General features: G+C 39.1%; 7 protein-coding genes and 1 long non-coding RNA gene across 12 annotated transcripts; 4 read left to right on the forward strand and 4 right to left on the reverse strand.

Annotated features, from left to right (window-relative positions):
- Positions 1–312: 312 nt before the first annotated feature.
- LOC125059819 lies at positions 313–3,934 on the forward strand. 2 transcript variants are annotated; one of them, XM_047664455.1, is made up of 8 exons: positions 313–1,388; positions 1,612–2,075; positions 2,193–2,348; positions 2,413–2,541; positions 2,614–2,875; positions 2,950–3,147; positions 3,248–3,423; positions 3,493–3,934. In XM_047664455.1, the coding sequence occupies exons 1-8, from the start codon at positions 522–524 to the stop codon at positions 3,752–3,754; spliced, it is 2,514 nt and encodes an 837-aa protein (XP_047520411.1). In that variant the 5' UTR covers positions 313–521; the 3' UTR covers positions 3,755–3,934. The 2 variants fall into 2 exon arrangements, with proteins under 2 accessions (XP_047520411.1, XP_047520420.1); XM_047664464.1 differs by having other exon boundaries at positions 2,629–2,875.
- Positions 3,833–4,979, forward strand: LOC125059831 (calcium and integrin-binding protein 1-like). 2 transcript variants are annotated; one of them, XM_047664480.1, is made up of 5 exons: positions 3,833–3,911; positions 4,223–4,325; positions 4,410–4,557; positions 4,645–4,769; positions 4,851–4,979. In XM_047664480.1, the coding sequence occupies exons 2-5, from the start codon at positions 4,227–4,229 to the stop codon at positions 4,959–4,961; spliced, it is 483 nt and encodes a 160-aa protein (XP_047520436.1). In that variant the 5' UTR covers positions 3,833–3,911; positions 4,223–4,226; the 3' UTR covers positions 4,962–4,979. The 2 variants fall into 2 exon arrangements, with proteins under 2 accessions (XP_047520436.1, XP_047520431.1); XM_047664475.1 differs by lacking the exon at positions 3,833–3,911 and adding an exon at positions 4,036–4,148.
- A 16-nt stretch (positions 4,980–4,995) lies between these two features.
- Positions 4,996–5,899, reverse strand: LOC125059846. Its single transcript, XM_047664490.1, has 3 exons — positions 5,710–5,899; positions 5,238–5,347; positions 4,996–5,149 (listed from the first exon to the last, which is right to left on the reverse strand). The coding sequence occupies exons 1-3, from the start codon at positions 5,764–5,766 to the stop codon at positions 4,996–4,998; spliced, it is 321 nt and encodes a 106-aa protein (XP_047520446.1). The 5' UTR covers positions 5,767–5,899.
- Positions 5,900–6,801: 902 nt separating this feature from the next.
- LOC125061559 lies at positions 6,802–7,351 on the forward strand. Of its 2 annotated transcripts, none has more exons than XR_007119057.1 (3): positions 6,802–6,901; positions 6,975–7,135; positions 7,250–7,351. It is a non-coding gene; the product is annotated as an uncharacterized LOC125061559 (long non-coding RNA). The 2 variants fall into 2 exon arrangements; XR_007119056.1 differs by having other exon boundaries at positions 6,975–7,062.
- Positions 6,896–7,790, reverse strand: LOC125061551. The gene is made up of 3 exons (XM_047667025.1): positions 7,531–7,790; positions 7,237–7,346; positions 6,896–7,106 (listed from the first exon to the last, which is right to left on the reverse strand). Exons 1-3 carry the CDS (start codon positions 7,708–7,710, stop codon positions 6,953–6,955), a joined length of 444 nt encoding a protein of 147 aa, XP_047522981.1. The 5' UTR covers positions 7,711–7,790; the 3' UTR covers positions 6,896–6,952.
- A 3,485-nt stretch (positions 7,791–11,275) lies between these two features.
- On the forward strand, positions 11,276–16,472 carry LOC125060303. 2 transcript variants are annotated; one of them, XM_047665157.1, is made up of 6 exons: positions 11,276–11,614; positions 12,269–12,433; positions 13,159–13,358; positions 13,456–13,635; positions 13,924–15,004; positions 15,188–16,472. In XM_047665157.1, the coding sequence occupies exons 2-6, from the start codon at positions 12,292–12,294 to the stop codon at positions 15,457–15,459; spliced, it is 1,875 nt and encodes a 624-aa protein (XP_047521113.1). In that variant the 5' UTR covers positions 11,276–11,614; positions 12,269–12,291; the 3' UTR covers positions 15,460–16,472. The 2 variants fall into 2 exon arrangements, with proteins under 2 accessions (XP_047521113.1, XP_047521119.1); XM_047665163.1 differs by lacking the exon at positions 11,276–11,614 and adding an exon at positions 11,668–12,029.
- An 815-nt stretch (positions 16,473–17,287) lies between these two features.
- Positions 17,288–19,246, reverse strand: LOC125062500 (glycine-rich cell wall structural protein-like). The gene is made up of 4 exons (XM_047668484.1): positions 19,106–19,246; positions 18,206–18,248; positions 17,590–17,766; positions 17,288–17,495 (listed from the first exon to the last, which is right to left on the reverse strand). Exons 1-4 carry the CDS (start codon positions 19,118–19,120, stop codon positions 17,341–17,343), a joined length of 390 nt encoding a protein of 129 aa, XP_047524440.1. The 5' UTR covers positions 19,121–19,246; the 3' UTR covers positions 17,288–17,340.
- Positions 19,247–19,802: 556 nt separating this feature from the next.
- LOC125062490 (holotricin-3-like) lies at positions 19,803–20,587 on the reverse strand. The gene is made up of 3 exons (XM_047668475.1): positions 20,469–20,587; positions 20,348–20,390; positions 19,803–20,257 (listed from the first exon to the last, which is right to left on the reverse strand). Exons 1-3 carry the CDS (start codon positions 20,481–20,483, stop codon positions 19,839–19,841), a joined length of 477 nt encoding a protein of 158 aa, XP_047524431.1. The 5' UTR covers positions 20,484–20,587; the 3' UTR covers positions 19,803–19,838.
- Positions 20,588–23,926: the final 3,339 nt, after the last annotated feature.

Here is a 23,926-nt window from a genome sequence, read left to right on the forward strand (position 1 = left end):
AGACTTCCAAAAATTGTAACCTACAGTTTGTAAACAGCAATTCTTTATTCTTATGTTAGTCGGATTAATATAGATTAGAAAAATAAAATATATTTATTAAGAGATATAATTTGTATTTAATTTCTTCATTGCATTGCTGATTGCTATAAATCATAGTGTCTTGTTTGCCCCTAACTTAAGTTCTAATATTATTTCTTTATGCTATATTTCACGGTCCTGTCTCGTCACCAGAAAATTAAACAACTATCGTTACAGATTACAGAATTCATTATCCTGCTGGTCGAAACTCGAAAGTCGAAACTCGAAATGCTAATAAAAAAAAAAAGCAAAATGGCCGTGTTGCCAATCATCTGCCGTTTCAATTATTTTTGATTAATCCATTTGTTAGATAAGTTTAATTCTAGTTGCTTTTATAATAATTAAAATAACTGCATTTCTTGTACATTAATTACTGATTTTAAAAGTTGTTATATTTTAATTCCCAAATGATCTTTGCGACTATGTAGTTTTTATTAGTGGTAATGGAATCCGTCGAAGACTCAAATAATTGTACTTCAATGAGTGATAGTTTCTCAATGTATGAACGTTATATGAAAAGTTTTAACGTTAGAGACAATTTTTACGACCCAGACAGTGCCTCTGCATCTTCAATCAGCCGTGAGAGTTCCAACGGTGGGACCATTGACCTTTCTATTGTACTACCACAACATGGTATTGCGATTGATGCTGTTTGTGATTCCCAGTTTTACAATGTCGAGAAAACTTGTGATTCGAAGGACAAATCGTTATTCTTAGTCGCATCTGTAACATCATCTCATACCGATAGGTCTGACCTTGCAGATGCACGCATTTCCGATGAATCTTGCGGAGGCAAACCAGTTTTCATTTCATCAATAATGGAAAACAGTAACAACGCGGTAGACAGTGTGCCACTATTCGAAGTAAAAAATGAAAATGTGTTTAAACTACCAATTACTGAACTGTCTTTTAATGGAACACTAAAACATATGCAAAAATTAAAACCTATAGTTGATCCTATTACTGCATTAAGTACTTTTATGCATCATGACACTACGGGAAAAATTAATAATGATCTTCTCACCTGTAGTGAAGAGAGAAGTAGTGATTCAAAAAATGACAGACTGATAAGGGATAACGCTGACTACCAGTACCAAAATATGGAACAAAAGGATTCTGATTTAGATAGCACCTCAAAATGGAATGATCAAAGCTTCTCCTCTCTAGAAGCTTCATTTGACAGTGGAGTGAGATCTCCTGACATATTCTCTGACGGTGAAGATATTGTGGTAGAGTCGGAGACAAAAAAATTTTGGACATTTTTACAAAATGTTGAATTATATGACAAGAAGAAATTAAAAAAAATTCAGGTTATTATTATTTTTATTAGTTATAGTGTAGTAATAAAACTTTAAGAACCTTTATGATAATGGTTATTTTTATTTTCTGTCGTATGTTAATTTTGAATTATATTTAGAATTTTAATGTGTTCCAAAACAGGACTAATCTCTTCAGACTCGTGAGAACACAAATTTTTGAAACTTATGTATTTTAGACAACAGTTAGTGTAAAAAAATAACTTGTTTTTTTCAGGAAACCTTACAAGGTGTCTTGCCACCACCCTCTGTGACTACTATAAAAATTGATGTAACAGATATGCTACGAAAGTATTACACTCATCTACCACAATTTAATACCACTGAAATTTTAAATACAAACGAAAACTCTATGACTCCTACCAAAAAAGTTTCCTTTATACAAATCCCAGAAACATATGATTCTATACAAGAAATAACTGAAAGTAAAACAAAAGATGTGATAATAGATATTTGTAGTACAAAACATCAGGAAGTATTATCAAAGGCTATACAAGTTGAGGAGATTCAGAGTTCTGATACAGAAGCTCAAAAAATTAAGGAGTCCTGTGAGAACACATCTAAGTCCGACTTCGCTTCAAGTTCGCATGACCGAAGTATTGATTTACAATTGTGTTTAGAAACAGACGTTAAGGAGAGCTTGTGGCCTGATATTTTGAAATGCAGATATCACGATGTTTAGTAAGTATTCATGCTTCTTTTGATTCAATCGCACTCAGTATTACAAATCATAATTTATATTCAATTCTAGTTTTGCCGACAATATATATTGAGAATATAAAGAGAAGTCTTTTCCAGCTACAATCTAAGTAGTCATCGCGAAAACTATGAAATGCTACTACAACGCTACGCAGAGAGATTCATCGGCGCAGAGACAGACACGAGTGTCAACATTCACTCCGGCGGAACGCAGTCCCCGACCAGCGCTAGCAAACGGAAAGCTTTACGGCTCAAGTACGTGCCCAATTATCCGTAGGATTCAGTGATGACGAATAAAGTCACTTTCGTGTCTGCGCAGGTTGGCCCAAGCCAAGTCCCCCGGCCGGAGGCTGTCTCACTTGGCCCGGCGCCGCCAGGCTTTCTGCAGCGCCGCCACCGTCGGCCAAAAGGCCCACCAGTCGAGCAGAATGGTCCTCATCGACAAGAAGTGAGTAGCGGGACCAGACCTCCCTCGGCCGCGACCCGCGACGAGATCGCCGACCGCTAACCGCCTTTAAAGTTACTTTCCGCACAGAAAAGTCGTCAACTCGGCGGACAGGCACGGGAAGACCCGGCGGACTCCCGGCAAGAAGACGCCGAGGAAGACCCCCGAGGCGGGCGGATCCAGCAAAAAGAAGGCCGCGAGGCGCCTGCTCATGGACGAGGCTCCCAAGCGAGCCCTGTTCGTGAGCGCCGAGGGCGCGGCCCTAGGCCTCTCGGCGCCGAAGCCGCTCGGCAAGTCCCGGCGGTCGCTGTTCGGGTCGCCCGTCGGTCAGACCGAGGTGGGTCGCCTTCTCTCTCTCGGTTCGCTCTAGAAGTCAACGTCGACGACGATAATATCGATCTCTGTTCGTAGAGCAAAAGCACGGACGGGACGTTCAAGAGGAAGAGGGAAGACGACGACGGAGATTCGAAGAGGGTGAAAATGGCGAAGAGCTTATCCTTCGGAGGCGACTCTTCCGAATACCCGCATTCGCTCGTGCCCCTCCAGAGGCGCGCTTCGGAGTTGCTGTCCTCCAAGAACAGCGCCGAGCTCAACGATTCGCACAAGAAGGTAACGAAGGAAAAAAGTCTTTGCGGCCGAGCTCCTTTCGACCTTCGAGCCGGTTAAATCTGTCGGTGGTGTTTCGCTGATCGGTCGGATATCGTCGCAGAAGCTGCTGTGGGCCGTGTCGGAAGCGCTGCGGACGCACGGCTGGCGCATGTCGTGCCCCGGCTTCCGCGAGAAGGCCTCGCAGTTGGCGCGCCTCACGCGCAGACTGCTCACGCTGCCGCCGCACGCGCACCGCCTGGCCGCGCCCGCGCTCTCCACCTCCGAGACCCTGCTCAAGTGAGTGCGACCCTCCGACCCCCTCCGCCCCTTTCCGCCGAACCCCGCTCTATCGACCCCTCTTTGCAGACTCGCCCGCCGATACGCGTTCGCCGTCATCCGAGGCCGCACCGTCGAGGAGTGCTTCCGGGACGAGGAGACGAGGCTGGCCGACGAGGGGAAGGAGCTCGTCTCTCGGCTCGGCCGGCCCGCGACCGCGGACTCGTACCCGACCGTCCTCGAGAGGTTCGCTCGTGGATCGAGCTCGACGCCTTCCTTCGAGGACGCCGCCCGAGCCCGAGCCAAGCGGCAGATCTCCTTCGACGGGGCGGACTTCGCCGACGCGTCGTAGCTTTTTACGAATAATTTCTAAGTTACACTTTGGTAATTTAGGTAAAAAGTCGACCGCTCGCGGGTGTGCTATGTGTATATTTGACGCGGAGCGCGAGGGGAAATTCAGACGACGTTCGTCGGAAACCAGTGCATAGACGTGGATTGTATCGATATAGGTAATAAATTATTTTCAAATATATGTTGGACTTTTATTGATCGAAGGGCAGGCGAAAGGCGTAGTCGACGTCCCAATCTTAATCTATAGCAATCGGTTCGATAAGATATCGCTAATTACCGGACAGTCGCCCCGCGTTCGTCACGATGGGTTCGTCTCCGACGAAGCAATTGTTGACTGAAGATCTTTTGGAAGATTATACGTCGCTCACTTATTTGACTAAGGGTGAGATATATCAGTGAGTATTAATGGACGATGGCTGCGTCGAAAGTGTCGCTCCGGCGAGGTACAAGTGACCGACTTCTTTTTCAGCCTCATGAAAAAATTTCATTCGATCGATCCGGAGAAGGTAAACGCCAACTTTTCGCACAGATTCAGCCGCCAGGAAATTATTAACAAGTTTGAGGTTTTAAAAGTGAGTCGTTTTCTATATAATTATGGACCGGTGGGATGGTGGGACCGTTCCCCTCGCGCCTCATACGCTTTCCGATTATTTCAGAACAACCCATTTCAAGATCGACTATTCCGGGTATTTTCTTCTGAAAATGACAACCGATTCTCCTTCGAAGATATCCTGGATCTCTGCTCCGCCATGAGCGCGGCCTGTCCGTCGCACGTTAAGGCCGCTTGGGCGTTTAGGATTTTCGGTAGACTTCTCTTTTTTTCTAATCGACTCGCTCTGTTAGTTCTCGTGCGTCGAAGCCTGGCGTGACTCAGACTCCGTGTGCTTGCAGATATCGACGAAGACAATCAAATAAACGCAACCGACATATGCCAGATTGTGGACCGATTGACTCGATACTCCGATAATCGCAATGACAGTCTCGATCGCGATTCTAAAATGAAAATTGCTAACATTGTAAGTAGAAAGTGACGATCGCGGAAGGTAGAATAGATATTATTTGAAGAAGGTGACGCTCATCGTCGGTTTCCGTTTCAGATATTAGAAGAGATCAAGTTGGACTTCACCGGAGGCATCGGCCTTTCGGAGTTTGTTTTTATTTTGTCGAGAATACCTGAATTCTCCAGTTCCGTCTATTTTAGAATATGAGATAAAGTTTAAATGATACGCTCAGTTTTTCATTCTATCTCACGAACGCTTTGCAAGCGGCCTTATTGAAACGGCCGGCGAGAGTGCGGTCGGGGAGGGCAGGGATTCCGCCGGTGCGACCCGAGTCTTGCGGCAGAACCGCGGGCTGCTTGTACTTCACGTGGAACATCGGGAACGACAGGTACACGCTGCAAACGGTGGGAAACGAAGTGAAATACGGCACCGGACATGTTAAAACCCGATTCGATATTATTGACGGCTTAAAAAGGTACTCACGGAGTCATTTCCGATGGACACTGGTACGAGTACTCGGGATCCTTGAAGTACAACAGTGGGTGATGGGCTTTGGGATAACCTCGGTAATAGTCCCTATGACGTTGGCACGCCTGTTAATCGGAGATTCAATAATCAAACTAACTTTAGAGACATAATTACAGTGTGTAGTGTATATATTGTCAATTCTTGAGTTACATGCGAATACCTACTGCGAGTCGTTGTGAGTAGGTACATAACTTTTAAAGAGAAAAAAATCCGTAACAAGTTTAGCGTAACGAAGCGAAGTTTAGGAAGCTGCATCCTCAATTTGGTAATTTGTGTCCCTTTTTGCAACCTTTATAATTGATTGGCAGATATTTAAATTGGTCTATGATTGTGAAAAGTTCCAATTTTATTTATTTTTCGAGGGGCTAGTCCACAAACAAGATATTTGATCTTAGCTACTATTATTTTTAACATTAGGTCATCATACCTCATAAAACGTTTCAATTTCATCTTGTCTTCCGTTATCGACAAAGTAAATATCCATTTTAAATAGACTTGATGTGTTCTTTTTAACCACCTAAAATTTTCAAAAATTATTTTATCATCTAACAACGGAAGTCCGTTTGACTCGGACGTCAGTCCATCGTCAGCGCCTTCTTTAGTTTAGTTATTCGAAGGCCGCACAGATATAACCTGCCTGTTGTCATTACTAATAGTCAAATAGCATTCTAAAGAATACCTACCTATATTAAATATGTGATATTTAAAATTATGAATTGTACCCTGTGATTTCACGTGTCCCTCTTAAAGGCGCGCGCTGCCATTATTATTAATGTAGCGATTAAACCTTATCGACTATTTATTTTACTGTTAATTTCGTTTCGTAAATTAAATAATGTGTAGACAAAAAGAAATGATGCAAAGGGCCCATGTATATTTTTAAGAGTGGGTTCTTTGACAAGATTTTAAACACCATTTCAGATTATTCATTAGTGACTATGGAACTTATACAATTATATATTATTTAATCCTGATAAGTATTGGCGAAACATTTATAATTTCTAGAACCCGCCAAAGCACTTCTCTGGTGCGACGCCATATTGCATAGGCCATAGGCCATTGTTTGTTTGTTTTGTCGTATGGCACTACTACTTAGTATGACAGTACACAAAAGGCAAGGTTTTTACGTGTTAATTATTATTCATGAAATACACAAATATAATTTTTCCATAAAAAATAGCCTATGATGAAATTAAACTCAAGATAATATTAGCATTAGACAGCCGACGACATAATATTTACTGGCATGGTACGTCATCTTGGATTCGACTAATCTGTGACTGGTTTGTGTCACGTGACTCACGACTGACATTATTGAAATGCATATTTTTCGTAGATAGAGTATAGTTCATAGTCCGTCTACGATATTTTTAAGTATCGATTTTTTATAAATTCATGCTTACAAGGTTATTTTTCTCCATTACATCTTTTTACAGCTATGTTTTATACGGAGATCTCTTAATAACACTAAATGAGAAAATATTAATGAAAGACATGATCAAATTGGTAAAAACAATAACTTTTGTGTAATTCTTGCTCTCGACAGCCGTAAATTTCGTATGTTCTAAAATAACTGCACCAGCTACGGGTACTATCAACGTCAAACAGTATAATAATATGTAGGTACAATCTGTTTTTGGTTTATATTTTTCAAAAATAAAATAAATCAATTATCTAACAAAAGCCTTACAGGGGGATTTATTAAAACGACCGGCGACAGAACGATCGGGAAGTTGCGGAAAACCAGAAGTCCTTCCAGTTGTTGGTGGTAAAATAGCAGGTTGTTTGTACTTTACATGATAAGCCGGAAAACTCAGATAAGACCTGTCAATAAGAATAAAATTGCATTTTAGGTAGTGACTCTTTGTTCGCAAGACGTTTCAATAAGATAGATTAACGGCTATATATACATCTTTTAGTATAAAATAGTTGTATCATTATAAAGTAAACTTACTCCGACATTTCAGAGGGACATTGGAATGCGTATTGTGGCTCTCTGAAGTACGTTAATGGATGATGACTTCTAGGATAACCCTTGTAGTACTCTCGATGCATTTGGCAAGCCTGAATGTAAAAACCCTATACATTGAAGACGTTAAATAATAAGCAAAGGGCGAAAAACCCATGATCTCAGATCTGCTAATATTTTTTTATAAGGCTTTTTTTAAATAAGTACACTTGTAAAAATCGGTTTATTTTAGTAAAAGTAAACTATCTCTAATAACTACACTTGTTTATATATTCTCACATGAAAAAACTTTTCAATTTCCTCTTGCCTTAAAACGTCCATAAATGCAATATATTTGACCATTTTGTAGGGTTTGTAAATAACGTTACTAAAAAGTTTAATAATTAGCCATCCGCTTAAAATAGTCGTGAACAAGAAAGCTATGCCATCATTTTTATTAATTTCGATTTTTGAATGCATTTATTATAGAGCAGGGCTGCCAGTCGCGTCAGTTATATATTATGAGTTTCGTGTACTGGTTCTATACCGCCCTCTATTGAAAATTATACAAAATCAAATCTCATACACCCCAAAGAAAAATCAATAAAATGATATATTATCAATAGAATGAAATTAATCTGTAGAAAATAAAAGAAAAAAGAAGCAATTAAATGTTTTTTTAAGTTTTGATTTATATTGAAGACAATATTTTTTAACATAAGAATTTAAAAAAAAAAGGTTGCGTGTACTTATTTATGTACGCGCGTAAGAAGTTAAATACTTCTTTGGCATTATTAAAAATAGTTTTTGATTGCATGCAAATAATTAATTCCAATTAAATAATCAAAGGTTGGAAAAGAAGTCATTATAGTCAATAAAGTTCAGTTTACATTTGAAAAATTAATAAATAAATATTTATTATTATTCTCTTACATTAAGTGTAACATAAATTCTATTATTATTCGAATGTTGTTAATTTTGTGTCACGGTGCGCGCGCATCGTAAAATTTCACTCTCATCAATTTTTCATAACGCGCCTAAAGAAGTATAACTTCAAAAAAAATATAATATTTCATATACGAGGATTCAAGGATAACTTTGATATGTACACTAGCGGTTTTTATTAACAATAAATCAATGGAACTATAGGTCTACCAGGATCTGATGGCAAAAAGGGAAAAAAGAAATTGGCGCTAGCAATACTGGTGAAATAGGAGCACGCACTTACATTCTCGTGGGAACAACACGCAAACACATAGTCGAAATAATTAACATCACCGCATACACGAATTCAAGTACGACCAGTCACCACAAGTAGCACCCGTCCAAATACTGCATATCCATAAAAAAGTCCTCTTTGGAAGAGGAAGAAGAGTTAGACGCAGTATTTATGATAAACCTCACCTCCTGCATCTCAATTAATCGATCTTGTTCTATGAACTTATTTTTTTTTTTAAACTTATTTTCAATTTTTATTATTTATTAACAAGATTTTCGCCACTCATGAATCCCTATTTGAGAGAAAGCTTCTTCTGTTAAAGATTTTATATCACTTGCAGGTCTATTGACGTTTTTACCCGCAACTTTTTGTTTCATTATTCCCCAGATTAATTCTATGGGGCTTAACGTACAATGATATGGTGGGAGCGCAAATTCGGCCCCACATGGAGTACTGTTCTCACCTCTGGGTGGGGGCTCCCCAGTTCCAGCTACTTCCACTTGACCGTATTCAACGAAGAGCGGTTGGAATCGTCGACGACGAATTCCTCTCCGAGCGGCTTGATCCTTTGGCGTTGCGTAGAGATGTGGGGTCACTCTGCATCTTCTACTGCATTCACCATGGAGAGTGTTCAGAGGAGTTGTTCGTCATCGGACGTCGAGGCAGAATACGAAATTCTACCCGTATCACCTCGACTTCCACCGTTCCACAACTTAACCTTTTTAAAGGCAGTTTTTGCCGCGCACCACCTCTTTGTGGAATCCGCTGCCCACTGAAGTAGTTCCGTACCAATTCGACTTAGGGTCCTTCAAGAAAAGAGCGTACCAATTCTTAAAAGGCCGGCAAAACACTCGCGAGCCCTCTGGCATTGAGAGTGTCCATGGGCGGCGGTATCACTTAACATCAGGTGAGCCTCCTGCCCATTCTATAAAAAAAGACATGATTTTTCACTGCTTCCAGTAATTGACATTTACGCCAATTATCGTCGTAAGGGATATTGTTTGATTGAAACCATTCTTTTATAATAGCAATACGGTTGGCTTGTGAAGGCGGTTTGTTTAGTTGTACAGAATGGTACTTGGCGTTGTCCAAGACAATTAGAGAAGGTTTTGTAAGGTTGGTGATCAATTTCTCCGTAACTCATTTTGTAAAGTTATCTTTATTCATATCATGATAGTAGACAGCAGATGTACTCTTCGACCTATACACCAAACAACAGTTTGGTTCAAAACCATTTTCTCCACCAGCATGTACAATGATCCATCTAGGCCCTGCCGAAATACTTTTTGATAGACCTGCAATATCTTTATTTTGCCAGCATATTTTGTTCATTGAACATGAACCGTGTATGTAGGTTTCATCTAAATAAACCACATCTAGCTTATCATCGGCTTCTCGATTCTTTTGCATACGCTCCAAATACTTGGATCTGTGTATCTTTATGTCATGTCGCTCCATTAAAATAGTCCTTTTTGATTGCACTTCAGGAATTCAAATCCGATGTTTTTAAAAATAAGAATGAAGACAAAATAAGATTGTTATTTTTAGATTACTATGATTTTAGATTATATTCAAACTGAAAGAAAATGAAATTCATTTTTGTTACCTTAACGATTCTCTTCCTCCATTGAAACTGATTTCCTCCCGAAGAATTTCTAGCAATTTCATGACAAGGGGTATTTCTTTTCGTACAGTGTAAAACTCATTTTTATTCTAAATCAAAACGATCCAAGTTAATTTTTTTTCCACATTTCCTCTTTTTACTGGGCGTACTAAATAGGTACGCCTCTGTTAGATCTGCCTTTGGCAACAATTCGTCTGATAGTAGTATTAGAAACCCCTGAAATTAACCAAAGTTTAGTATACATAATATAATACACACGAAAAATGCAATAAACCAAAGTATCAAGACGTGTCATTCCTACTAACCTGTCAACGCTTGCACATTGGTTCAATATCGATGATTGGATATGTTCTGGACCTTGTTCATCAAGTATTCTTTGATAAACATTGAAAACAATGTTTCTTGCTAACGATCGAAGAGGTTTCTTCGATATTTTCACCACTTTTTAAAGGAAATTTGATGCCAAACCAAAAACAATTCCTCGAAATTTCAGTTGACAGCTGACATTTTTTTCCGTTCCGTTAGAAGAGATATCGCACTCTTCTAACGGGACGGATTAAAAGAAACGCAGCACAAACCACCTCAACGTCCGCCATTTTAATTGCAAGTGTGGATGGGATGGAGCACAGGCATTCACATCGAGCGAAAATTAAATGTCAGTCGCCACCTTAATACAACCCCTCGCAATATCGACACGGTGGTTTTCTTTTTGCACAGACTCTATAATCATATTATGCGTTAAAAACTATATAATTTTTAATTTTAGACATATTATCATGTAGTTAAAAGGAAAAGCAAAAATTAAGATGCGAAAACCAATTGTATCGTATTGCCTTCGATCATAACGTCTAAAAGATTTCAACGCTCGTTTTAGTTGTCATAATATCACTGCTAACCAGCATCTGACCCAATCTTGTTATCATTAAGTTGACCTTCTTTAGTCATAGTACGAAACAAAACAGAAAGATAGTCCAACTATGTAAAAAGTACATACTTTATACATAATTTTGGTTTTTTGTATAACAAAATTATAAGTAACCCATAAAAGTCCCCTTAAATAAATGTACCCTCGAAAACCCTCCCAGGACAAACTGATCCCCCTAAATTTGAGGGAAAAACGCCAATGCTGGCATCACTTGACTCACGACTGTCAGCTGTTTTCGGATGTCAGTCACATTTCACACTCAACAGTATTCCAATTTCCAATCCAATACTCAATTTGTAAAACTATCGCTGTCGACTGTCACTCTGAGTCAACATCATTTGTCGTGGAATGCAAATCTAAATTCTAAACAAGTTAATCCATTTTTCTATTAGCAAATAAAGATACTTTCACTAGCAAATTTTTATCTCTTTTAAAAAGCATCGAATTTCTTTAATAATTCTGTACCAAGTTTTGTGATACGTTCATAAAATAAAATGTATTTCAATTAGTTCATAGCGCTGTTATTTTGGGTGTACTATTTTTGTCTGCTCTACATATTACATACGGTGCAAATGCATTTAATTAAGTTTCTTGGATAAGCATGAGATTAGCGCTGGTAAGTTACGAAGTCGTTCGTATTGATTATCAACGACAAATGATAGCAATCTCTAAACATTAAACAATGACTTCAGACATATTCCAATGTGCCATACCTGTATGCCAGCCAGCATTGGAGGTGGCTACATTAATCGTGATAAAAATTAACGTTTAGATATAGCGGAAACAGTCATTGGAATAACATTTAAATAGGTTATATTATTTATTCACTAAGATTATAAAAAATTACTAGTGGTACAGTGATCAGTTTCACGATGATTTGTTTTCTCTAAAAGATAAGTAAGTGGTTAGCCTTCTGGGCCTGAAACACGCAGGCAAGCCAGTCACTATGTTTAAATTCAGCAAGTGTTAAATGCATAGTTGAAGTTAATGTAATGAGTCACAGAATATTACACTTTGATAAGCATCATTAGGTCTGCTATAATAATAGTATTGTTTTTCTTATCAGTATTGTTTAGATATCGCTTGTCTTTTACCACCTTTATAAAATTTAAAAGAATTAAAATAATTTGTAGGTATTTAATTTCTGAAAAGTTTGTAATATGATCAATTTCTAAAATACTTATTTTTGTTACTTTAGTTATTTATGTATAGATAACATTAAAAGGTATCCTAGCAACACATTTCAAGTAATAATTTAACATAATTTCAGGTTGCTACCCTCAGGGCATTGTAATGGTGATAATGTCGTGTATGGGTGATGTGGCTTTACATGATCGTGTGCCAGCCCTATGGCAGCGAATTGAAGATGCACATTATAGTTACCTAGAAATAGACGATAGTCCTGAAAAGCTGCAGCAAAAGAAAAAATTACAAGGTAAATATTTATCAGTACAAAGTTGTTTGTTGTAGATTAGTAATAGCAATCATGTGTCTACTCAATCGGGCAATGGCTTGTCTTCCATGTGTCACCAACAAAGAGAAGTTTATGTAATATTGTCTTTGTTAAACATTGGGATAGTTTTACAATTTTAAATGAACATCTGTAATTTACTTTTATTTAGCTCTAATTAATTTCAACATTCAAATTTCATTGATCAAAAGATTCATGTGATCTCTTTAAGTAGACCTAACACGGCCTGGGTAGGTTAGAATGTTTAGCTACTTCCTTAACCTTAATTCATTTCAATGCAAATGTGTCGCTCTAAGATCTCGTCTGTGCTAATGGCGCTAACCAGACAAACAGGTTTACCCTACAGTGGATAAAAGGAGACAGTGGATATCTCGGCAATGATGCTGCCGACGAACTTGCGAAGATAACTCATTCCTTCCCTTGCCCTTCTCGTAAGTGCGAACCTAGATTCGCCAAAGTTCACAGAACATCAAAATTACTAAGCGATTTCTAAGAATCAATCACTTTGTCCTTGGCGCGACAGACCGTCCACTGCGCTGAGGCTGTTTCACCGCAGAGGCATCAGTCACCCACGCAGTCCTGGAATGCGCGGCCGTGGAGAGTTTAACGAGTTTTCAACATTTGTTGCACTTTAAATCTGCGTTATTTGCCTCTCAATTTATTATTATTACAGTCAATAAATATTTTAGGTTACATCACGGAATACCTGTCGCTAGTTCCAAATGAGTATAAATTTGGACTGCAAGAGACGAGCAAAGTGTTTCAAAGGACGGTCAACGAGTTACCTGACTATAGTGCGTACAGAGCCGGCATCGGTTGGGCGGCGATGGCTCGATACGCGGCTAATCTATTGGCCCAGCCCTGGAGGAAGGAGTATAAGGTCGTCAGGGTGAGTCCACATTATGAAATCACAAAATTGAAACGTGACTTAAAAAAAATATATATGAAAGCATTCTTTCGAAATCGTCAGTTAAAGTAATTTTCAGTTATATTGCGGGTTCTACAAGCACGAGGTCGAGGCCAACCTCGTGGGCGGCGAGAGCTTGCTGCGAGCGATGGGGTACCGGGCCCTCGGCGGAGGCCGCCTGGCTTTGGACGGGCCCGTGTGCCCCGACATGGCCGCGGCCGTCTCCCGGGACGCGCTCATCGCCCAGTGCGAGAGTCAGGTCGGTGCTTCGAACGCATTTGTTATAACGAAAAACTCTATAACTTACATAGGAGTTAAAATTATTTGGTTTAACACAAAACCCATACATTAATTCTTCCCTGCCTATAACGAAGACCCTCTATAGCGAATAAAAATGCTCGATCCCTTGAAATTCGTTATAAAGAGTTTCCACTGTATATAGTACGATGATTTGTGCAAATAAGCACTCAAAACTCTAAACCACTAGTAAATTTATTTTAAAATAAAATAAAAATAAAATAAATTAATGTGGTTCGTCGCCTTCCAGATAATGGCGTCGATCTGGGAAGGCGTCTGGAGCGGCGGCGGCCGCGTGTCGTGGGCCGCGGTGGCCGCCGAGAGGCTCGCGCCTTCCCGATGCCTGTTCGGCGACGAGAACGTCTACTCCAACATGCCCGCGCCCTCCGCGCCTCGCCGCCGCCCGCCCTGCCGCTGCCCCGACGTGGCGCCCTTCGTTTATTCACCCTGCGAGATGCCCGCGGTGCCCTACGCGGGGCCCCACTACTTGCCCCTACGGCCGTCCTACGCGGTTCCCCCGCCCGTCTACGCCCCCGCGAATCCTGCCCCGAGCGACGCCGTCGACGGGTCGATTCCCCGACGCCCGTGCCCGGTCGTCCCGACGGCGCGGTTGATCGAATACGACTCGGAGAGAGACGAAAGGCGGAATCGCAGAGTCGACGGCCCGTCGAGGTCGGACTCGCGGCCGGCGCTGAAGGCCAGAGAAGACGGCACGGGGACGTACGAGAGCTGGGATTACGTGTTCAGGAACTTGTCGAGCAAGGACAGAGACGGAGACGGCGGGAGCGGCTTCTCGCAGTCGTCGGACAGAGACTCGCGGACGCTCGACAGGCTCGAGAGGGACGAGCGGAGGAAGTATCGGCCCACGACGATGGACTTGGAGGACGGCCTTCGAGCCTTGCACCTCGACAGATCGCACGACGAAGAAGCGTCCCGCACCGCCAAAGTCAACGAGAGTCTGATGAGGCTAAAGCGGGAGCAAGAGTCGAAGCGAGTCAAGAGGAGACCTGAAGAGAGGACACAGGAAGAGAGGAGACCGGAAGTGAGGAAACCGGAAGAGAGGAGACCGAAGAGGACGGAATCTATGGGAAATCCGAGCGCCGACGGGCTCGTCACGCCGAAAGTGGCTCCGGATAAAGTGAAGTTGCTGAGCAAGAGAGAGATAAAAGATAGGAAGGAAGCGATGAAGCTGACGGTCAACGGTCAGCTGTCCAACGCCGAGGTAAAGAAGCTCAAGAGACCGGTCAAGGCGGCGGCGGCCGAAGTGGAGAAGACCAGGAAACCCTCGGAGAACGGAGTGCACGAGGCTTACGGGCCGACGAGCGTTGCGAGTGAGTAGCTTTAGCCTCAGCGATTAACCCGACCACACGACAACAGCCGACGACATTTACGTCGACTCCCTTTTAGCGAAACCAGTTTCATCCGTCTCTTTTCTACATAAAGATCGTTTGACGGAAAGAGACTTACTTACTAAGTCGCGAGCATTAGCAGTATTGATACGATGTGTTTTTCAGGCTCCGGCCAGCCCTCGGGCCTCGAGGCGCAGCTCGCGGTGTCGTCGGAGGACGGTCGAGCCGAGAGATGGCAGTGCGGCACGTGCACTTACCTGAACGCGAGCGGCCTGCAGGCCTGCGACATGTGCGGCAAGTCCAAGAGGGGGCCCCGGATCCAGCCCTTGACCTCCGGAGGCCGAGAGTGTCCCGCGTGCACTCTGGTCAACGAACGGGACGCCGAGCTGTGCGACGCGTGCGGGACCGGCTTGGATCGTTGCCCCACTTATATTTAACGGTTTCTTTTTCTCACATGTTTTTTAGCTTCGTCGTGATTTATGTTATCGGCTCGACCGAACGACGGAACCTATCTCTGAAACGGCACGACGCTCCAAAAGATTCCCTAGGCTATATTTTTCTTTTCAGTCTATGTCTCCGTGTAAGGTCTACTTTTTTCAAAGACGGATTGTGGACGTTTCGGGGTGAGGACGATTCTCGGCTCCTACTTGAACCTTACTATATTTGTACACCATTCTGAGGTGAAATATTTATTCCATGACGATTGTTATTTTATAAAGATGCATTTCTATCATTTGTTAGCGTGTTTAATAGATATAACTTTAAGGGGCGTCACTTTTGCACTATGAGATGATGTTTTCCATCGCGAAGGCTATCGAGGAACGGTTTAGAAACCATCTTAAGAGCGTCTCGAGACCTTTTCACGCTCACATCCAGGTCGATGTTTTCTTAACCGGACCCGTTCATCTGGTTGCTGTCGTAATATATCGGTTCACCAGCTGAGACAATTGTTTTGCTATTTCGACATTAGATCGTGGATTTAAATTTTATACAAAGTTATTTAGAGTGACAGCCCTTTGTTATTTAATGTGATTATTGTTATTTATTGTATAATTATTTTAATTTTGACTCGCTTGTAACAGGGTAATGATTGAAATAGGTTGACGTGTTTCCTCTCGAGCGCAATGACGAATCATTATTAATGGATATTATTGTGGAGCGAGTGGGGGAGCCAATATCGAAGATCATCTAGTCGGGGCACCTACTCGGGTATAATTTATTTGTAGAAACCGTTAATTTGGAAAAATAATTTCGATGAATCGTCAATGCCTCAATTTAAAAAGTTTAGTATTTGAAAATAATGTTAATAGTGTTCGTTTTACGCCTTCTAAAATGCTTTAACATTAGAATAGTTTTGCCTTTTGATTTAAACATAATATTGATCTGTAAATAACACTAGTGTACATAGTAGAGATTAAATTATTAATATATTTATTATATACAACTTGAACTTTGTTTTTCTTATTCCCTTACAAATGGCAGCTTTAAGATTATTAACCCTTCTCGAAGCAAGTGATGAAACACAAATATGTTCATTTGCGTGCTATTCTTCTTGCATAGAAATAGTATTAAAACATGTGTAAGACAGTGATATATGCTACCTTGAGCATAAGATAAAGGAAAAGATGCTCTGAGACGTAATCATTGCGCATATTTTCCATCAGGGGCAATTTTATCGTATATTGTAGCCCTACTTTAATTGTTAGTTCACTGCTGTACTTGATTAGCCTAAAAGTTATAATAGATAAGTATTATGCTTATTGTTATTTTAATTCAAATAAAGAGTAGTAGATAAGGTAGACGAATATATTTATGCTCTCATCCATTAGTGGAAGTGAGAGGAAGTGGTTAGCCCGTACGAGTATAGATCTAGATCATGAGTTTCAGACCCATCGTGAAGCCAAGAATATGACAGTCGATGCGATTTTCTAAAAGACTTAAAAAAAATTCAATGGTTGCCCCAAGTGAGGAAGTGGGAAGATGGAGAGGTGGGGATGGCTTAACCTGATTTTATTTTGTCAATTGTGGAATAGAGTGCTCTTATGCCCCCGTGTACTATGTCGTCTGTGATATGGGCCTGACAGTCATTTTTGAATAGGCGTGACATTAATGTCGAACAAGTTTCTATGGGAATAACATTAGCTTCGTCACGTGACGATTTCTATAAAGAATGTTTGTCTTGTCGTAAACAGACTTTGTCTCAGGCCCAAGGTTTTACTAGAATGTTTCGCCTTTTAGATGTAAAATGGAAATTAAAGTAATGCAAAAATTCGAAAATTTATTTTAATTAAATCTCATTAAATTACATCACGTCAAATTTAATAGTGACTACCGTATCCACCGCCGTGTCCACCCCCGACGCCATGCCCTGCGCCACCTCCGAAGCCTCCTTGATGTCCAGTTGCTTCGTGTCCACCACCGAATCCACCTTGATGACCACCAAGGCCACCGTGGCTGCCTTCAGATCCTCCACCTTAACCAGAGTTTTTTACAACCACATTAGGCGGAAACCGCATGGTAAAATATATGCCAAAGTTAGGTGTAGTTAAATTAGAATGATTAAATACCTCCTTGATGACCTCCACCAAATCCGGAATCGTGTCCACTAAAACTTCCATGACTGCCTCCTCCTAAGCCTTGGTTACCCCCGTGGCCGCCCCCATGGCCGCCCCCTTGACCTCCAGCAAACCCAGAGTCACCGAGTCCACCGTGGCCCTGACTGCCGTGACCACCGCCACCGTAGCCTAAAAAGGAATCTCGCCGTAAAAACTTATACATATAGACGTTAGTTGTTTTTTTTGTATTAAATTCAGAAAATAAAATTAATTTCCATGGCAATCAATTGCTCGTTTTAAAATCGTGTTTAGATTATGATAACTATTATAATATAAGGTGGAAGCAAACCGGCGTCCACGTGATAACAACGTATTTTATTGACATGACTTTACATTTCGAGGATCTCTATGCTCAGGCCGATGACTGATGGCCCTTCGTCGTACAGGGGAACAGCTTCCTGTATTAATTATTTCAACCTTGATACTACGCGTTGCGTGATTCCTTCGGTAAAGTAAGTGCGCGCTGCTATCAAATCATTGGTGGATGATTGGCGGACAGTTTATTTATTTATTTTCTTTCTGTTATATGTTTCATATACTACTCATATATGTAAGTGGCAAGTCTCACCTGGACGTGCAGCTACAACGGCAACGAAAGCAAGAACGAGGATCTGTAAAAAAATAAAACGTTGGGACCTTTCAATCGTTGGAGGTTAACGTATTGCACGGTAGCCTTTACAAGCAGCACAATAGGTATTGTAGACACTTTTGTCTACTGTCCGCCCTGACATAGTCGCGGTGAATACTAACAAGTGGTACAGTTTGTGGGGTTGTAGAGGTTAAGCCTGAGAAAAATCGGTCGAACGAAGACGTTTCTTACGAATGCAGTCTTAACGATGAGAGATTTAGAGAAGACTTTTAATTCAATTTTAGAACTCGATATAGCTTACAAAAAAGTCGGAGTTAGCAAATGTCTAACTATTATAGTAAGTATATAAAAAACAAGACCGCCGAGTCTATCTGTCTGTCTGTTCGTGATAAACGTAAAAACTAGTGCACGGAATTTAATGCCGTTTTCACCAATTCATGAGGATGGTTGCCCGTGCATCATATATGCACGCGTTGTTCTTGAACATTATTTTGTTGTGAAGTTATTTGAAATCAACGATCTCTTAAGATTTTCATTAAAATCATGTACCTAAGGGGAAATTATGCTAAGATTTTAATATTTGGTATTTATTTGTATGAATGAATATTAGGTAAAAACAAATAATACACAGTTTGAGAACAAATATAATTACCATATAAAGGTTAAGGGATAGACATATATTATGCGATACCTACATGATTTTTTCACACCCGCACAAACTACACAACGGACGCTCTCGAAGAGCAATGATTCGGGTAAAAGCGTGATGCTATATATTCTATCTTCCTTCATAAAAGGATAAAATTCAAATCAGTATAATATAAACTTTTTTGCTTTATAATATTATAGTATAGATTTGACGTAACTTAAATTTCTTACCAGAACTTTTCCCATCGTATTTATTGTGTAAGTGTACTTGCGTAGTCCTACGATTTACAGAACGTACTACGCTAAGGAAGCTGTGCACATCTTATATATAACCCTATGATCGACGAGTGCTTCGACCCTTACTGTCTTATCTAACCTTTTTATAAAAAAAGTATTTGGCGACTTTGTCTGTCAGTACAACAATCATTGGCGTGGTTTTGTTTGTCTACCACTCAAACTTAGTAGATAATTAGCGGCAATTATCGCAATTTTTACCATGGCATTTATTATTACTTTTAGGATTATACAAATTAAACGAACAATTGAGATTCTTATGTTTCTTTTTCGTTCGTTTCGAAAGATGAGGTTTACAATTCGACGTAGGTACATTCACGTCTTTTGTGTATTGCCAGATAGATACGATATATTTTGGCCGATTTTGATTATATTAAATACACAAAATCTCACACGACCTTCATGCTCCTTGTACAGTAAATAATTAATCTACACGCGTAAATAATAAATATAAATATTTAAATTTCTGTTTAAAATTAAACAACAAATCAAATAAGAATGGAATCATTATATAGGTAGTCTGGTACACATTATAACTTATTTAGTATAGAACGTTTCGCCACAAGGATTTATTGACGACGACGTATTAGACAATGAATTATTAAAGGAGGTGAATTTTAGAATAAAAACGAAATTAAATTGAACTTTTATTCAAACATTTTAATGCGATTTAATAGTGACCGTGTGGACCGAATTGACCGTGACCGCCATGGACGTTGCCGTGTCCCTGTCCTTTCTCGTGATTCGGTGATCCACCATGAGCAGTTCCATGACCGACGCCGTGTAATCCTTGGTCGTGACCTCCTGATCCACCATGGACACCTCCGTGGCCACCACCGTGCTCCGATGCTTGTTCATGACTCCATGATCCACCATGCTCGCTTCCATGACCGCCGTGTTCATAGACTTGGTCGTGACCTTCTGATCCACCATGGACACCTACGTGGCTCCCACCGTGCTCCAGTCCTTGCTCATGGTTCCATGAACCACCTTGAGCGCTTCCATGACCTACGTCGTGTCCTTGGCCATGACCGCCTGACCCGCCGTGTACGCTTTCGTGACCTTCGTGGCGGCTGCCGTAGCCATATGCTGTAAATTTGAACATGTTAGTTTTTAGTTTTATAATAAATAATATACTCAATTAAATAATTAGGGTGATAACTAAATCGCTAATCATACCTGAACCGGCGGCAGCAACCGCGATTAAACTTAAGGTGACAATCTGCAAAATTGAGTTATTCCATCAATAAGATAATACAAAACAAACAGGTCTTAAAGAAATATATACAAAAGTACTTACTACGAATTTAACCATTTTCGCTCAGGATTCTGTTTCTGAATGTTTGTATTTGTCGGTTCCTTCTTATTTATACAGAAAGAGCGTCTTGTTCTTCTTTTTCTTGTTTAGGAGGTTGCTGTTAGATATTAAAATAATGTCATTTTTATGTTTAACCATCATTCGCCATTTTTCACTTCGCACCGGCACGAAACATCTGGGTGTAGTCAGCAGAGTTATCGACAAACAAAATATGCTCAAGATAACTCAACTCAACTGTTCCTTTTAGAAGTGGGTAACCAATACCGATCATACAAAATAAATATTAATATAGGAATTAAAAATAATTTATATAGGAATTATTAATAATAATAATCAATCATGATTTAAAATATAAATAATTTAAACTGTGTCTCGTTCATAAAAAAAAAAACATATATGTAGTAGGAATGTTTGTTTTTATAAATATGTGTTATTAAAAAATAGTTTTACGGCAGCATAAGAAAAGCATAGGATGAGACATAAGTTAATGATTATTCAGGTTATGCAAATTCTATAAACAAAATATTAAGGGAAACTGGTTTATTTGGGACGTTACTACCTAAACAACATTTGAACTAAACTATTCTTATTGGAGACAATAAAACATAGTCCACAATCAACATAAATGTATTGGAATATTAAAATAAGTGGGTTTTTTCCATGTATTCTATTAGTTCTCAAAAAAACCAAAGAATTGAAATGGTTTATCAGTAACACTAAGCAGTTAACTCCCATCCATGTCACAATAATTGTTTTGTGAGTTTTATAAGTAAGTATTATTATATGTTTTACGTTTCTACCTTAACTAGCTATGTTAGCTATCGACACCAATCTATATATATTAATGTTTATAACATAATATTGTACGTATACAATAGTATTTTTTAAAAATTAATATACCTATGTCTAAGCATATCATAACTTTACCAAATGCCTACATTGGATAAAATTCCAAGAATACAAATTAAAATTTATGTAAATTACGTAAATATGTACATACGTGTTTTCCTGCTCATGATTTGCTTTTTTTAAATTTTAGCTATCGTAATGTGATACGTGTTACTGTAATATTATATTAAAAGGATAGGTAAAGTTTGAGCTTTAGACTGTAGAGAGAGGTGGTTTTTGACTTTGACTTTTGTGGCCTAATACCAGCATTCCACCCGATAATTCGCATACGAAAGTGAAAATAAAGTAAAAGAATTTTTGAGGTAAAACCCCAACTTGGCTACGTTAGTACGTTTTTATTATGATATTCAAAAGTCGCTTGGCTTTGGATAATAATATGAGAATAATACAAAAACATTTCAATCGTTCTGCTTTTTTTAATCAGTAGGTAATTAAAATAAATACAAACAAATTACAGTCTATTCCATTGTCTTCTTAAGTCAACCAGATTTTCTTCTCAATCTGTTTCCATTTGGAAAAGTATAATACGGGAAATAGGAACCGGTTTTTCTGTTTAGCACTAAATACGGGGGCATATTGGTGTATGCATTTGACCAATTTCGTCGTTGTGTGATTTGTGGCTGCTGTGAAGAAGTTTGCGGCGAAATTATTCTGTAGGCTTCGCTATTTCTGCCTGTTATGACAGTTATTAAAATCGAGGTTAGAATTATCTGGAAAAACAAGATTATGATGCAATACTGCCTGCGATGACCATTTCAATTAAGTTATGTGTTAATTGGTTACTAGTTTTCCTCAAAATGAGTATATTAATACGATAGAATAAGAAATATGTGTGTTTATAACAAAAGGTGTTTTTTTTATTTTAAGGCTTTCGAATGGTGATGCCTAGCCCTCGCTAACAAATGCTTAAGATAACAAAAACTTACCCTAAGTAAGAACAACCTTAAATTTTCCATATTTTAAAAATAGTCAATTTAATATTAGTCTTTTCGGCCACTGAAACTAATGGTGTTTGGAAAGACAGAGATGTCGCATTGAACTTCACGACTCTCTTATATTGAACCATTTTTGAAAATGACATACTTCTGACGAATACAATTGGCATAGAGCTGGTTTACAAAATAAGTTTGGCCATATGTAAATATTTATGTAAATCTATTAAATTCTCGGAGTTGAACATTTATAATAACACAGACATTAACTATTTTATCGATTATATTTGACCTTAAGCCCATAAAGATACAATTTTGTTTGTAAACAAATGCGTTGTTTTTTATGGGACAGGGTCAAATGAACGCGCAGAAATACCTACCTACCTAAAACTAAATGCATATTGCAGCCCAAGTACACTTGGCAAGAGTCGACGAAATACTGTCTACTTCATGCCTTCTGTGTGCTCAAAGTGTGTTGGGTCAATTATCGAGTAGGTATTTGAATGTTACTGTACCGGTGACACATTCCTAACGAAGCACTGTATGGATCGAAATTTCAAAATATTTATTCTCTTCTTCGCTACAGAAGAATAGTTTACCAATGTACCCACATCGGTAACGAGTTCGATATCATATAAAACGGGTATATACGAACTGAGCAGATAAAACAGCTTGAAATCGTGCATTGATTGCAAGACATATCAAGAGAAGTGTAAGAAAAGGGAGGCTTATTTTCGAAGAGTTTCATCATTTTGAAACCTCATAGCTTGTATTTGGATTATATCAGATGAAACTCTGAATCGACACTGATGATCATAAAAGTTCTTAGGATATTTCCCGAAGACTTAGAAAGCTGAATTTTGGTATGGAAGCTATTATGAGAGTGAAAAGTAAAATATTATTTTAATTACCAACAAATTACGCAGCCTACACCCAAAATTACTCTAAAATACTGTGAAATCTAGTGTTGTATTATTATAATTTATCTATGAACGCGAATATGATTTTATAAAGAACGATAGTTATTTTTAATTAGATTACCTATTATATCCAAACATACTACATATATACTTTGTTCACAAAGTCATACTACTTTATAATATTTAGGTAACATGAATTAGTATTACAACGGGGCAAGACCAACCTTATTACATTCTTTAGTGTTTTAGACTTAAAAGTCCTAAGTTATTACATATTGATGTTTTTCATCTACTTTTATAATACATATAATATATCAAACATATTTTCAAAAAATTTTGATCTCGAGGTGCCTCTAAGATATTTGTGTCACCTGTATCTATATCGTCTTCTATCCTCAACGATTACGAATGCTTTTAAATTTAATTTAAAAAATACAGTAATTATATTACTAAATTTGGAATAAATAATTACAATGTTTTATACAAAAATTTCGATTCTTTAAATTCTTAAGCACCTGCAGTTTTAGCATTAGCAAAGCGGTAGCTGTCCACTTTTGCTCGAACTTTTTAATAACAGATTTGTTTATACACAATCGTTCGATATTTATAAAATTTCCATTGAAATCGACGTTTTAATACATTTATCCTACAATTATTATTGTGCTTATTCGTCCTACTT

The sequence above is a fragment of the Pieris napi genome, chromosome 2, assembly GCF_905475465.1.
Source record: "Pieris napi chromosome 2, ilPieNapi1.2, whole genome shotgun sequence".
NCBI classification, from domain to species: domain Eukaryota; kingdom Metazoa; phylum Arthropoda; class Insecta; order Lepidoptera; family Pieridae; genus Pieris; species Pieris napi.

Bases quoted from the DNA above. Each gene is read 5' to 3' on its own strand.
- LOC125059819 (XM_047664455.1), top strand. From the start codon at position 522: ATGGAATCCGTCGAAGACTCAAATAATTGTACTTCAATGAGTGATAGT. The intron at 1,389-1,611 runs GTTATTATTATT...TGTTTTTTTCAG, and splicing joins AGAAATTAAAAAAAATTCAG to GAAACCTTACAAGGTGTCTT. The intron at 3,148-3,247 runs GTAACGAAGGAA...ATATCGTCGCAG, and splicing joins TCAACGATTCGCACAAGAAG to AAGCTGCTGTGGGCCGTGTC.
- LOC125059831 (XM_047664475.1), top strand. From the start codon at position 4,057: ATGGGTTCGTCTCCGACGAAGCAATTGTTGACTGAAGATCTTTTGGAA. The intron at 4,558-4,644 runs GTAGACTTCTCT...GTGTGCTTGCAG, and splicing joins TTGGGCGTTTAGGATTTTCG to ATATCGACGAAGACAATCAA. The intron at 4,770-4,850 runs GTAAGTAGAAAG...TTTCCGTTTCAG, and splicing joins AAATGAAAATTGCTAACATT to ATATTAGAAGAGATCAAGTT.
- LOC125059846 (XM_047664490.1), bottom strand. From the start codon at position 5,766: ATGGATATTTACTTTGTCGATAACGGAAGACAAGATGAAATTGAAACG. The intron at 5,348-5,709 runs GTATGATGACCT...TCCGATTAACAG, and splicing joins AAATTGAAACGTTTTATGAG to GCGTGCCAACGTCATAGGGA. The intron at 5,150-5,237 runs GTGAGTACCTTT...CACCGTTTGCAG, and splicing joins TGTCCATCGGAAATGACTCC to CGTGTACCTGTCGTTCCCGA.
- LOC125061551 (XM_047667025.1), bottom strand. From the start codon at position 7,710: ATGCATTCAAAAATCGAAATTAATAAAAATGATGGCATAGCTTTCTTG. The intron at 7,347-7,530 runs GTGAGAATATAT...TTTTACATTCAG, and splicing joins AAATTGAAAAGTTTTTTCAT to GCTTGCCAAATGCATCGAGA. The intron at 7,107-7,236 runs GTAAGTTTACTT...TCTTATTGACAG, and splicing joins TGTCCCTCTGAAATGTCGGA to GTCTTATCTGAGTTTTCCGG.
- LOC125060303 (XM_047665157.1), top strand. From the start codon at position 12,292: ATGGTGATAATGTCGTGTATGGGTGATGTGGCTTTACATGATCGTGTG. The intron at 13,359-13,455 runs GTGAGTCCACAT...AGTAATTTTCAG, and splicing joins AGGAGTATAAGGTCGTCAGG to TTATATTGCGGGTTCTACAA. The intron at 15,005-15,187 runs GTGAGTAGCTTT...TGTGTTTTTCAG, and splicing joins CGGGCCGACGAGCGTTGCGA to GCTCCGGCCAGCCCTCGGGC.
- LOC125062500 (XM_047668484.1), bottom strand. The intron at 17,767-18,205 runs GTGAGACTTGCC...ATTCCTTTTTAG, and splicing joins CGTTGTAGCTGCACGTCCAG to GCTACGGTGGCGGTGGTCAC. The intron at 17,496-17,589 runs GTATTTAATCAT...ACTCTGGTTAAG, and splicing joins TGGTGGAGGTCATCAAGGAG to GTGGAGGATCTGAAGGCAGC.
- LOC125062490 (XM_047668475.1), bottom strand. The intron at 20,258-20,347 runs GTATGATTAGCG...TCAAATTTACAG, and splicing joins GGTTGCTGCCGCCGGTTCAG to CATATGGCTACGGCAGCCGC.